The sequence below is a fragment of the Lepisosteus oculatus genome, chromosome 22 (assembly GCF_040954835.1).
Source record: "Lepisosteus oculatus isolate fLepOcu1 chromosome 22, fLepOcu1.hap2, whole genome shotgun sequence".
Classification (NCBI taxonomy): domain Eukaryota; kingdom Metazoa; phylum Chordata; class Actinopteri; order Semionotiformes; family Lepisosteidae; genus Lepisosteus; species Lepisosteus oculatus.
In genome coordinates this window covers 8,154,738-8,167,097 of record NC_090717.1, presented here as the reverse complement: position 1 = coordinate 8,167,097, position 12,360 = coordinate 8,154,738, and the positions used below count along the sequence as shown (strand labels likewise).

Genomic DNA, 12,360 nt, shown 5'->3' with positions numbered 1-12,360 from the left:
TGTGATATGAATCTTATTTGCTAGCGCCTGCTCAAGTACCCACTATGTAGCATCCACATGTTGGTGTGGTCTTGTTTTGTATTATAACGATTGTTCCTGGCCCTGTGATGGTAGCATGGGGAATGACGGGCTGGAGACGACTTTACAGTTTTATTGTCTTTTTCATTACTGTGGAGCATAATAATCACCAAGTCTTCCCTAATGTCGAGGCTTGTAGTCTGCTGCTGTCAAATTATCCTAATGGAGAAGGCGTGATAAAGTATCTGCAAACATACGTTGATTATTGCAGTTGGATTACCTGGGCGTTTGAATGGGGTAAAGTTACCTGCATGGAGCTGGAGAGTATTTTCTGCAATGTATGTTTTCTTTGTAGGAGTCCTTTGAGGAAAAGAACCGCCTGACCAAAGATCGACTGAACAGGCTCTTCTTGGCCAATGAGAGACGTTGTAGTCGATCGGTCGTTTACGGCAGAGATCTGCTGGAGGCCTGCTCTGTTTTTGAGGTGGACTCTCTGCCAAAACCACTCACCCTGTCTTCTAACTGCTGGAGGTGGATCGGAAGGGACAGTTGCATGAGGGCTCAACAAACATGCGTTTCTGTTGTGTCCCACCTGCAAAAGGCTTTAATCACAGCTGAACAGCGGCAAGAAGAGGAAAAAGACATGGCCAAGAGGTAATGCGTGCATTTTAATATTTCTATGCATCTTCCTCCAAAAATTGTTCTGCATTGCTGATCTAACTTCTTACCGCTTCTTGCCTTCCCATCAGATTTCTCTGCGTAGTTCCACCTGCAGTTGCTCAGCCTCCTCAGCTGTACTCCACAAATCCTCCTCCTCAGTATAGTTTGGGCCTGAAGATGTTTAGACATAGATTTCAACACGCAATGGCGCCCTATTCCACAGAGCTGCGCCGCCTGACTTCTACCAACCTCATAGAGTTCCCAGATCCTCAACTCTTGCAGATGGATTCAGGTTAGATGTTTAACTTTTTATGTGTCTCCCTGATTCGAAGTTTTAGTTGTGTTGAAAACTTGAAATGTAGTACATCTGGAGCTATAATGAACTGGAGGCATAGATGGTCTTTGTATTGCAGACATGAACCTAACCCATTCAGTTATTTTTTACATACAGAAATTAACCTTGGTCAGCAGTATGTAACCCTTTCTGAACAATCGCTCTTGATTAGATTCTTATTTCTACTTTACATTTATTGTCTAGGTCCCATATTCTATCTTATGCAGTAATTGCTAGTCTGATACAGATGTCTGACTTGAGATAATAAAACTCTCTGCTGGCAGGAGATATATCTGCCTCAGTAGATTCTTGCCTTCTCCACAGTTCATGAATTTAATTCTTCCCTATTCTTTTTCCTTCAGGGAAGCTAGAGGCTTTGGCTATTCTGCTTCACAAGCTGAAGTCGGAGAACCGGCGTGTTCTTATATTCACTCAGATGCTTAAAATGCTGGACATTTTGGAGATGTTCCTGAATTACCATCAGCTTACCTATGTCAGGGTTGATGAGAATGCCCCCCTGGAAGATCGACTGGTAAATATCCTTTTTTTTTCCGTGTCACAGTCATGCCGAAGAATCCCCTCTCCTTACTCCAGGTGCTACTAGTGCAATGTGGTGTCCTGGCATTGTGTGGGGATAGAGGACTAGGCTGTCTTCCCTCCCCAGCTGTAACTCTTATACCTGGGGCCTATAAGAGAGCCAACATGGCATAATTGTAAGTGCTTTGCGGTGATTGCATTAAAAGGTTTTATACAAATTCTATTATTAATTATTATGAAATGCTTTGTACTGGTGTTAGGTATGTGTCTTGTGCTGTGTAGAAATCTTTCTGGTCAAACTGTGTTTTGTAAGTTTTGTTTTATTACCCTGTTTACATCTGTTTCATTTAAAGGATGCCTTTTTAACGTGTGTGGTTTTAAAACCAGATCTTTGATCTCATTACATAATATGGGGATTTTATTTCTTCTCAGGAGCAAATGAGGACCTTTAACAAAAACAAGCAGATATTTTGTACAATCCTTACAAACCGTTGCGGTTCGGCGGTGGGTAGTATCTTTGATGCAGACACCATCGTGTTTTATGACACTGATCTGAACCCCAGCATGGACTCAAAGACACAAGAATACTGTGACAAGATCGGCCGGTCAAAAGACATCCATATATACAGGTAATTAAGAAGTTGCATGAGTGATGGAAGGCTTTGTAGGACATTGAGAACTTCCATACCCCATCAGTTACACTTAAGAAGTCTTTTTTTTTTGTTGGTAAACCTAGTTGTTTTTCCTTCGGTGGTGGTTACAGTCTCATCTTATCCTTGCAGACTTGAAAGTGGTAACTCTATTGAAGAGAAGCTGCTAAAGAATGGAACAAAGGATTTAATCAGAGAAGTTGCTGCTCAAGGAACTGACTATACTCTTGCCTTTTTAACACAGGTAATAGATTTTAATTCAAGTTTCCACGGTCCTCCTCATTATCTAGATATCCTGCTGCATTTATTAAATGTGCCAAGAAAACAAAATTGTACTGCCAGAAACTAAATTCTTCTCAATTCTCTAATTTAGCTAGCACATGGGCATACACAGTGGCATGTTGTTTATCTTTATAATATCTAAGCTTTACTTGAAGTATTAAAATCACATTGTTTCTTTCGTGTGTTAAGATTTCTTTTAGGCTGCACATGTTCCCTTTATTTACCATGATGTCTGCAGCTACGGTGCACTGTTCTGGCTTTGTTCATGAGTTGATCAGAAAGGCTCTGCTCATACCTCACTGGACTGCTGTTGGTAGATTTTAGAAATGTAGTCAGATACACAGATTGCACTAAATTAAACGTAATGCTTCGTGTTCTCCTTTTCTTTTCTTCACCAGCGGGCAGAGGAGATTATTTATATTAGCCAATCTTAGCTTTAGTTGTTTGTCTTCCAGATGTTACACAGCCAGGAACTATGTGAGTGTCCTTATTTTGTTCAGCTAAAACAAGCTGCTTTGAATGTTATATTGTGTTTTCTACGTTTTAGCGGACGATACAGGATCTGTTTGAAGTGGAGTCGGGTTCGGGAGAAAAAGTAGAAGAGTACGTCGTCCTGCACCAAGACCCGTCACCGTCGGAAACCATTTCTCCCCGCATAGCCCGTCCATACATACAGGCCCTGAACAGCATCAGTCACGATGGGGAATCGCAAGCACCAGGCAAAGTGGAGGATGTGTCTGGAACGGAAACGAGCGAGGAGAACTTGGGACAGGATGAAGACGAACCCTCCCAGCTTGAGGAGCTGACAGCTGTCATGGAACAAGTAAGCACCAACACACTCGTTGGAATTAAGAGGATGCTACACTCATACGCATTATGAAAAATGTATTTTAGTGTCTGGATCTAAAACTCTTAAGTCAGCATTCATGAATTTGTCTTTCAGCTTACGCCGATTGAAAAATATGCCTTGCAGTATTTGGAATATCTTCGCTCAAATTCCAGTGGAATTGATGGAGTGGAAGGAAATGCTCAGGTAAATGCAGAATAGATTGTTTTACATTTTATTGAAGGATTAATAAAGAAAACTGAATGTCCATTAAAATTCATTAAATTAAAATCCTATGGATTTTGAGCCCGTGCAACCTGCAAATTTAGTCTACAAGGTCACCTCTTTGACCTTCAAGTGGTTGTCAAACAGTAGATTCTCATTTTTAACTCAAGAAGGCAGCTTCTTAAGAACCAGAAGGACTCTGCTAGTAATACTTTCAATTTCAGGAGAAAATTAATTCTGCTGCAAGAGACTGGGAGATGCAGCAGCAGCAGAATTTTAAGGCTGAGGAGGAGAAGAGACTAAAGCTGGAGGAAGAAGAGGATCTGTTTACATATACCAGAGAAGATGCCTACAACATGGTACATTTTTGTTTACAACAGTTTTTAAATGACAATTTAATGTTCTTCTTAAGAATGATGATTGTACGAGCTTTTTTTGGCAAAGTTGCACAGAAATGTTCTTCATACTGAGAGGCCCTCTGTTCATTATTATGCATTCTGCTCATTCACATGAAGGAAATGAGAACGTTGACATTGTTTTTAATTTAGAATCAGTTTTTGTTGTTGTTGGGAGTTCCAGTTGTTTGTTTTTTCAAGTCTTGCTACCCCCCCTTAACCAATGGAGGTGTGGCCCTCCCACGTTGTAGGAAACGCAAACACTGTGCCTGAGGTGCAGTGCAGATTGGAGGAGAGGCACGTCCCACACCAACAGCACTGCAAACCTGTAAGCGGGGGGGCTTCTGGGGTCCCTGTCTTTGCAGAGAGCCATGAAAGACCTGGCCACCTATCCCTACCTTATCCTTGTCCGCGTTATGACCATTGCTTGCCACAGCCTGGGAAATCTGGTCACAGACCACAAGTGACATGACCCGGTCATTTTGCTAAACCTGCTTTCTTGGCAAATTGTTGGTGTCGGTGATTTTCCCAATCCTGTTTTCAAACTAGCTCATCTTGGATTTGTATGTTTTTAATTAGATTGGAAAACGTCTCTTATTTGACCTTAAAGAATGAAACTCAGAGATTTGTAGTTTATGCATCAGTGCATTGTTCCTTTGCAAGCTTAAGTATTCACTGCTGTATTTTTTTCTCTTCTAGGAATATGTCTGTGAAGGTGCAGATGGGCAAGCAGAAATAATGCCGGTAATTGTGTCATTTTGATTTTCAATACATTTGTCTCTTTTTTTTTTAAGTCTTGTCTTTTGTTTTCAACTAATTCTTGCTTTATCTGCGAACGCAGCTCTGGACCCCACCAACACCTCCTCAGGATGACAATGATGTCTACATTGACTCGGTGATCTGTCTGATGTATGATACGACTCCCATGCCAGAATCAAAGCTGCCGCCTGTTTATGTGAGGAAGGAACACAAGCGACTGAAGATGGATCCATCCGGTAAGGAGCTGGAGTAATAAGACTTTTTTGAGCATCTGAAATAAATCTTGCAAAAAGATCCATTAAATAGCTAAGCATAGTATGCTCTTAACCTGTATCTGACATATCTGAAATGTGCAGAACAGCTTTATGAGCTGGATGGCTAAGCATGAATAGTGGGGATTGACGGCGTCTGGTGCTTCAGATCTGTGCATGACATTAGAGGTGGCTGGAAACTGTGACCCCTGACGTGGTTTTAGCAAACCTGGGAAGATATGGTGTGATGCCATTTCAGGGAATGATTCTGAAACCTGAGAACAAATGTGTTAAAAATGTAATAAAACCTATAACATACTGAGGGATTTATTTCATTAAAAAAACTGAACATCATCATCCTGTCTGTTCAGAAGCAGTATTGACGTACTTTCTGGGATATATGAGAGAGGCTCCATCTCGTTTTCTCTCACCTTGAGTGTTGGCTGTTCCTATTTGCTAGCTGCAGGCAGGAAGAAGAAACAGCGTCATGGAGAGGCAGTAATCCCGCCCCGCTCGTTATTTGACAAGGCCAGCATGATTAAGGTGCGACGGGATGGCAAAGACCAGAAGAAGAACATCTCGCTCAAGCACCAGGCTCCTTTCGCCAAACCTCTGCCCTCCCTGGTCAAGCCTACGATGGAGGCAGGGCAGGACAATCCCGAGTGGCTCATTAGCGAGGACTGGGCACTGTTACAGGTAGGGTAACAGTTTGCCAAGAACATGTCTTTTCACTGGGCTACCAAAGAGCTACATATGTAGCAAGGTTTCATTTTTCTGGATGTGCATAGTGGGGAAAAAAATGGGTTATATTTTGTGATACATTTGCAGTTTTTTCCCTCTTTTTTTCTCTTTTCCCTTGCATCGCCATAATCCTATTCTTGTTGAATTAGTAAAATGTAGAATGTTTCTATGCTCCTTATACATACCAGAGGTTACAGATGTACAGTCTTACTTGTGCACTGTTGCATTTAAGCAAGATGAGAACTGCTTGCCAGAACAGGACAATGGGAGAGTGAAAGATGTGTCTCCCATTCCCCTCAGGCCGTGAAGCAGCTTTTGGAGCTTCCCCTGAATCTCACCATCGTCTCGCCGGCACACACCCCTAACTGGGACTTGGTCAGTGATGTGGTCAATTCCTGCAGCCGGATATACCGCTCTCCCAAACAGTGCCGCAACAGATACGAGAACGTCATCATCCCCAGGGAGGAAGGGAAGGTGAGTGTCTGTGCTCGTGTTGGGGACAGGACCAGAGGAGCACCTCCTGTGGTGGTGGGAGGTCTTGGGGATGGCGGTGCTCTTCAGCTTTTGATCATCTGTGATCTGGAGAAGGCTTGATGCATACAGTCACCTTGCATAGGAAAGGCTTTGTTTTTTACCTTACTACCTCTCCAGACTGAACTGTGTTCATTTTCAAATTGGAGCATAGCTGTTTGTTTAAAATAAGCCCGTTATTAAATTGTTTTTTTTTTTATTGCAGCTGGTATACGAAGCAAATCCGAAGAAGAAAACAAAAAGCATTTATAAGGTATGTTTATTCCTTAATGATGAATAGAATGTGCTGTATAATGCCATTTGTCTGAACAATTTATCTTAACCTGTAAAGTTGGAAAAAATCCCGTAGTTCTGAGATTGACCTGATTGATTTTTTTCGGCTCTTCTTGCAGTCCAAAAACAGCCGACCACTACGGACGTGCCAGATTTACACTCAGGACGACAATTCTACTCAGATACAGCTGTATAGCAGCCGGTTTGAATTGATGAAAATGATAGCCAGCAAGCGAAGTCCTCCTAGCAAGCCGCTGTAAGTATTTAAATTCTGGAGAATACTTTGGATGATCTGAATTTGACACTTCTTTCTCTTTAGATAAGATAACTTTATTGGCCATATGCAATTTCTCATATTAGGTATTTGTCGTTTCGCAGACCCCAACTTGCTCTCCTTGAGACCAATAGACAGGGAGCGAAAAGCTTGGGGTCAGAGCACAGGGTCAGCCATTTATACGGCGCCCCTGGAGCAGTTGGGGTTAAGGGCCAACAGAGTAGGATTCCTCTGCCAGCGGGATACGAACCGGCAACCTTCCTGCCACAGGCGCAGATCCTTGGCCACAGAGCCACCACACTTCCCCATTTCTCATACATTTCTCTGCAGTCAAAACCCAAAGTTTAAAAAACAAATTGGTGTATGAATTTCTAACATTAATCAGGAGACGTGGTTGTGTATGTTGTGTTTGTAAATGACTCAATCTTATTCTTTTATTTTTATTTTGCACCAGACTGGGTATGAATCCATTTCAAAAGAATCCAAAACACGCATCAGTCCTGGCAGAGAGGTGGGTAGTTTTCTGATGAGAAAAGGTAAATGTTTGCCTTAAAGTATAAATAATCCGGCTAACTATTTTTTTTCATTCCAAAAGTGGCATCAGCTATGATAAGCCGCTGCCTCCGATCCAAGTGGCTTCACAGCGTGCCGAGAGAATTGCAAAAGAGAAGAAGGTGTGTTCAACTTTTGTTTTTTTCACTGTTATAAATATTATAAAAAATATTTAATTTTTTTTTGGAACATGCTAGTTTATCTGGTAGATTGTTGTCTTTACATCAGGCTGCCGTTTTGTCTTTTTTTTGTGTGTTTTGTGGTACTGATGGCAAGAATTTCTTATTAGCACACCAATATTACTGTATTACAGAAAGCAGAAAGCCTTGCTCATCTGCCATAGGACACAAGTAAACCAAGTGACCTGTGTAGGCTGTTGTGCAATAGATCAGATACAATCACCACCTTAAAATGCAAACTACTTAGTATGCAACTTTGTATACATCAGTATTTATATATTCAAAATGTGTTTAATTTTCTGTCTACTTCAGCACAGGTTCTTTGTTTTTGGATTTGCAGGCTCTGGCAGAGCAGCAGAGAGCTCAGCAGCTGGCGCAACAACAGCAGCAGCAGCAACAACAGCAACAGCAGCAGCAGCAGCCAGGAACCCCCCAGCAAGCTCAACAGCCAGCCCCTCAGCAGCCGCAGGTCCAGACTCAGGGGGCCTCCCAGCCCCCGGGTGTGTCCCAGGCTCAGGCTGCTGCCCAGGCCACCGCCGGCGCCGTCCCCAGCACCGCGTTACTGGTGAGGCTTGCACACTGGCCGAGCAAGAGGGTCTTGTTTTGCAACACTTTAGAAATCCCTTTTAAAGTAAAACAGGTGCAGAACCAAAAGCAGACGCCAGCAGGCTTTGTGATTACGCTGTGATGTCCACACTTCCAGAAACCTCTGCAGCTAGCTTCCTGTTTTTCACAGTTCAGTCCTGCTTTCGGACTTGGAAGTTTTTTTTGACATTGCACAAATGTAAACAAGTTTGCAAATGTTTTCAGCAGGCTGGGGCAATCAAGACTGCGGCAGCTGGAACAAGTATACAGACAGGTAGAAGCTAATTGCCAGTAGATTTTTATAAAATTATTCCTGATTGGTCCTTTTGGATGTTCTTCAATGTTTTTTTCTGGCTCTTGTTTCTATCCAGCTGCTGTGAGCGGAAATGTGATTTTGAATACAGTAGCTGGGGTTCCTGCAAGCACCTTCCAGCCAGTCAACAAACGGTTGACCTCTCCAGTGATACCTGGCACCTTGGCAGTAAGTCCTGAGCTATTTGTGCATCTCCAAAACCACAGCTTTCTAGATGTCGGAAAATGATTGTTGCCGTTTAATTTCTAGTGATCTGACAGAATGGAGTGATACCTCCTCATTTTCTTTTCAGGCAGCTGGAGGTGCTGCTGCTCAAGTTGTACATGCTCAACAGAGGGCTATCCCTGCTGCTACAGGTCCCACTGAGATGGTCGCCATAGCAACCAGCCAGGGAGTCAGAACCGTAACCCCAGTAACTGCATCCTCAGTGGTTCCCACCACTCTAACTCCTGGCCAAACACAGACAAGAGCTTTGGTCACACAAGGTACATCTGATAAAAGGGTGGGTGGGGGGGGCTGTTGAAATTCATCTTTGTTTTCTTTTCACAACCGAGTCTCATAACTGACCAAATGTCAAATGTTTTTATTTACGAAACAATCTGCTGTGAGGTGGTATAAAGAGGGATTTCTCAGCAGTGTTTTCCGTCTGTCCTTAGCCACAGCCACAGGAATGCAGTTGCCCGCAGGAAAACAAATCACCCAAGCTCAACTCAGTATCATGAGACCGCAGCTCGGCGGCTCTCCGCAGATGAAAGCCATGCCCAAAAATCAGGTACAGCCCTGCCTCTTGGATGATTGGAATGATTCTGTTGTGGAAGAAAACTGAAGGCAAAACATTTACCACAATCTAAGACCTGCACTACCTTATTTAGACTGCAGACATTTAGACTGTGGTGGAATAAAAATGAGTTATTTTTTCAGTCAATGAAACATAAACTGTAGTGTTTTTTTTATTATTACTTGATACTTTTCAGATTTTGTATGGCAGCTGTCGAGACCTGAGAAATTCTTAATTCATATCCTTTAAACGCCATGGCTTCTCCTATTGTGATTTTCCTCCCATTCAAATGATTGCCTGTTTGCAGGAGCTGCTAAAGGCACAGATGCAAAAGCAGAAAGTGCAGCTGGTGCAGCAGCAGCAACAGGCGACGTTAGCTGCAGCTCAGCAACAGGGCCAGCAGCCGGGGCAGCAGCCTCAGCCCCAGCAAGCAAACCCCCAGCTCACTGCTGTTGCCACTTCCCGGCATGGGGCAGTGCTCGCCAGCACTCCCGTCGCCAACCTGCAGGTCGCCCGCCTGGTGAGTGCCGGGATCAGAACCGAAAAACATCATTCTCTTTAGGAAAAATTGTAATGTTTCTATTCTGCCCTACTGCCTGTATTCCGTAACAGATTTATACCATTTCCTTTGCAAATTTCTGAAGACATTCTAATAAACACGTCTGCCACAGTCCTCTGTAGGGTCCTGGGTTTGGCTTTTGGCTTCTGTCATCTCTTAGGATTCATATTCAGCTCTTGTCTTTTTATATATATATACATCAGTTTCTTCCCACATGCCAACATCAAGTGGGTTAGGTTCCCTAAATAATTATTAGGGACTGTTGCACCTAATAATGTTTGGTTGACACTTCTCAAAAGTGACTTAAATCTGTCCTCATTTATACATGTGGGTATTTCACTGGAGCAATCGGGGTGAAGCATCCTGCTCAAGGGTACAGCAACAGCAGTGCCTCACCTGACGTTTTAACCCACGACTGGCCTGTTAAGGTTCTGGGCTCATAATTGTTCCACACTGCTGACACTTTTTCAAGATTGTACTGTTTTCCCTGGTGCTGTGTTAGAACAGTTTCAGGATAGAACTTTTCTCTGGCTTACAGAGACCCACATTAGAATAAGCAACTTTTTGATAACAAATATATTAAAATATGAATGGTGTGTTAGCCATCACAAGAGTGGAAAATGTTAGTATCATTAACATTACTATTCCTTGTAAAATAATGGACCTCATTTGTTTATCTTAAAATATTAGCAAGTATTCTTCACACACATTTTTGCACTCTTCTGCACTGTATTTCTTGAAAGTGTTTTAACATTGTCTCTCTTATTGGCTTGGCAACATCTGGCACCGGTTGGGAATATTTGTGAAAATAAGTAGCAAAATACAGTCATTGAGGCAAATCAACTCAAATATCTTCTACTAAGTTTTGTAAAGAAGGCCAAGAGCATGATGGAGTGTGTGCCTAACCCTCTCCATTGTGAACTTGCCCTGCTCCCATCTGGGAGGCCCCTCTCTGTCCCCAGGGGTAAAAGTAATAGACTCGGGAAATCTTTCATCACAGCTGCAATATCTCTCTCAAACAATGTGAAGTAACTCTTACCTCCTATAAAAACTTTTGGACTGTGTCGTAAAACAAATTTTCCCCAGAGGATAATGAAGCTTGAATTGAATCCAGAAAAAGAGCTACCTTTTACCTTGAAAATGTAATATGCAAATAAATTTGTCACGGGAGTCTGTGATGTACCAGCCTAACATCCTCAATGTGTCCTTCTTCCACTTGCAGACTCGCGTGTCTCAGGGGCAGATGCAGACCCAATCAGCTCCGCAGGTCGCCATCACCAAGCCTGTGGTGCCTATGCCCACCGTCGTGTCTTCCACCGCCCTGCCCGTCACCGTGGCTGGGATCAGTGTGGCAATAGCACAGCCGCCGAAAACAGGTGAGGTGTAGGAACCAGAAGGATGCGACAAGGACCTGACCAGGACGCTTAATGCGGCTGTGTGCAGTTAATGCATATCTGTTTAAAATTCAGTTTTTCACATCTTCAAGAAGATTGAAACCAGGTGAACTTTGAAGATTCTGTTTTCTTAATTGGATTATCAATGCATAAATTTAAGCTAGCTGGCTGTAACAAGTTTCCCTAGTTTTTTATTAGGATCAAAGTGATTAGTCCTGCTAAAGATGAAATATAAACTTTGCAAATGCTGTGTTCTAATAGTGGGGAAAACACATTCTTAGGCCTTTCTGCTGATGTGCTGTTTTGGTTTCTGGTGCAGGTGGCCAGGTGGTGACGCACTCCTTCCCACAGATGCAGGTACAGCAGGTGCAGCAGATGCAGCAGATTTTGCAGCTGAAGAAACCACCGCAGGTAGCAGCCACTCAGGCAGCCGCCGTTGTACAGCAGAAAGCAGTACAGCCTCAGCAGGGACAGGCGACTGTACAGCAGAAGGTAATTATCTGTAACAGTTAGTGATCCAGTTACTAAAAGTATCTCAGCTTGAGTGATGGCACATTTGAGGGCATGGATATGTTGCATTTCAGGAAAAGCAAAAAAATAGCTCTGCTATTTATGCTATCAGAATTCACAGAGACATTTTTTATATTTGTAAAGTCATGACTATTGTACTGGGAGGATTAAGCATCTGGGAACTTTTTAATTTAGTGGAAATTATCTTTCATCTCCCCACAAAGAAATGTCATCTTTTTTTCTCGGATTTGGATCGAATATTCCCAAAGTGCATTGAAAGCAACATTCAGTTTTTGGGTCTCTGGTTGGAGAAGGGTCTTTTGCTTAACCTTTTGTCATTTTGATTTCCAATAATAGAATCTATGGGGTGTGAGCCTTGTGCTGTCCTGACTGACCGTTGCCTTACTGTTTCAGCTGGCGACTCAGCAAGTGACTGTCCAAGCACAGCAGCCTGCCCAGCAGCAACAGAAAGTTACCTACACAACAACCCAGCTCCAGCCGGCTATTAAGACCCAATATATCACCCCTATGGCCCAGGCTCAGAAGCCAGCAGGAGCACAGCAAGTGCAGGGTCAGCTGCAGGTAAACAGCTGTTTGTGTGCTCTTTATGGTCTGACTCCAGAGACTGTGATGAAAATGAACCAGGGCCTGACTTTTCGGTTAGGTTCATTTCACTGAAATACAAGAGTCTGAATAGATCAAATGAGTTTTAAAGGCTTGAACGGAAACACTTA

General features: G+C 42.9%; 1 protein-coding gene and 1 non-coding gene across 8 annotated transcripts in view; both read left to right on the top strand.

Moving 5' to 3' along the window:
* The window catches only part of ep400 (E1A binding protein p400), a 35,600-nt gene that overhangs the window by 19,928 nt on the left and 3,312 nt on the right, over positions 1-12,360 (top strand). For 6 of the 7 annotated variants that reach the window (XM_069181935.1, XM_069181938.1, XM_069181936.1 and 3 more), the window contains 25 exons: positions 374-672; positions 768-970; positions 1,375-1,544; positions 1,982-2,178; positions 2,332-2,443; positions 3,029-3,304; positions 3,425-3,514; positions 3,757-3,891; positions 4,627-4,671; positions 4,769-4,922; positions 5,398-5,633; positions 5,979-6,152; positions 6,415-6,462; positions 6,602-6,738; positions 7,211-7,267; positions 7,352-7,430; positions 7,828-8,052; positions 8,298-8,346; positions 8,444-8,553; positions 8,678-8,870; positions 9,042-9,157; positions 9,471-9,683; positions 10,945-11,098; positions 11,436-11,608; positions 12,041-12,208. In XM_069181935.1, coding sequence (XP_069038036.1) covers positions 374-672; positions 768-970; positions 1,375-1,544; positions 1,982-2,178; positions 2,332-2,443; positions 3,029-3,304; positions 3,425-3,514; positions 3,757-3,891; positions 4,627-4,671; positions 4,769-4,922; positions 5,398-5,633; positions 5,979-6,152; positions 6,415-6,462; positions 6,602-6,738; positions 7,211-7,267; positions 7,352-7,430; positions 7,828-8,052; positions 8,298-8,346; positions 8,444-8,553; positions 8,678-8,870; positions 9,042-9,157; positions 9,471-9,683; positions 10,945-11,098; positions 11,436-11,608; positions 12,041-12,208 — 3,813 coding nt within the window. The remainder of the gene's footprint in view (positions 1-373; positions 673-767; positions 971-1,374; positions 1,545-1,981; positions 2,179-2,331; positions 2,444-3,028; positions 3,305-3,424; positions 3,515-3,756; positions 3,892-4,626; positions 4,672-4,768; positions 4,923-5,397; positions 5,634-5,978; positions 6,153-6,414; positions 6,463-6,601; positions 6,739-7,210; positions 7,268-7,351; positions 7,431-7,827; positions 8,053-8,297; positions 8,347-8,443; positions 8,554-8,677; positions 8,871-9,041; positions 9,158-9,470; positions 9,684-10,944; positions 11,099-11,435; positions 11,609-12,040; positions 12,209-12,360) is intronic. The other variant, XM_069181932.1, reaches the window with a different exon arrangement.
* Positions 1,587-1,717, top strand: LOC138224528 (small nucleolar RNA SNORA49). Its single transcript, XR_011183014.1, has one exon. It is a non-coding gene; the product is annotated as a small nucleolar RNA SNORA49 (small nucleolar RNA).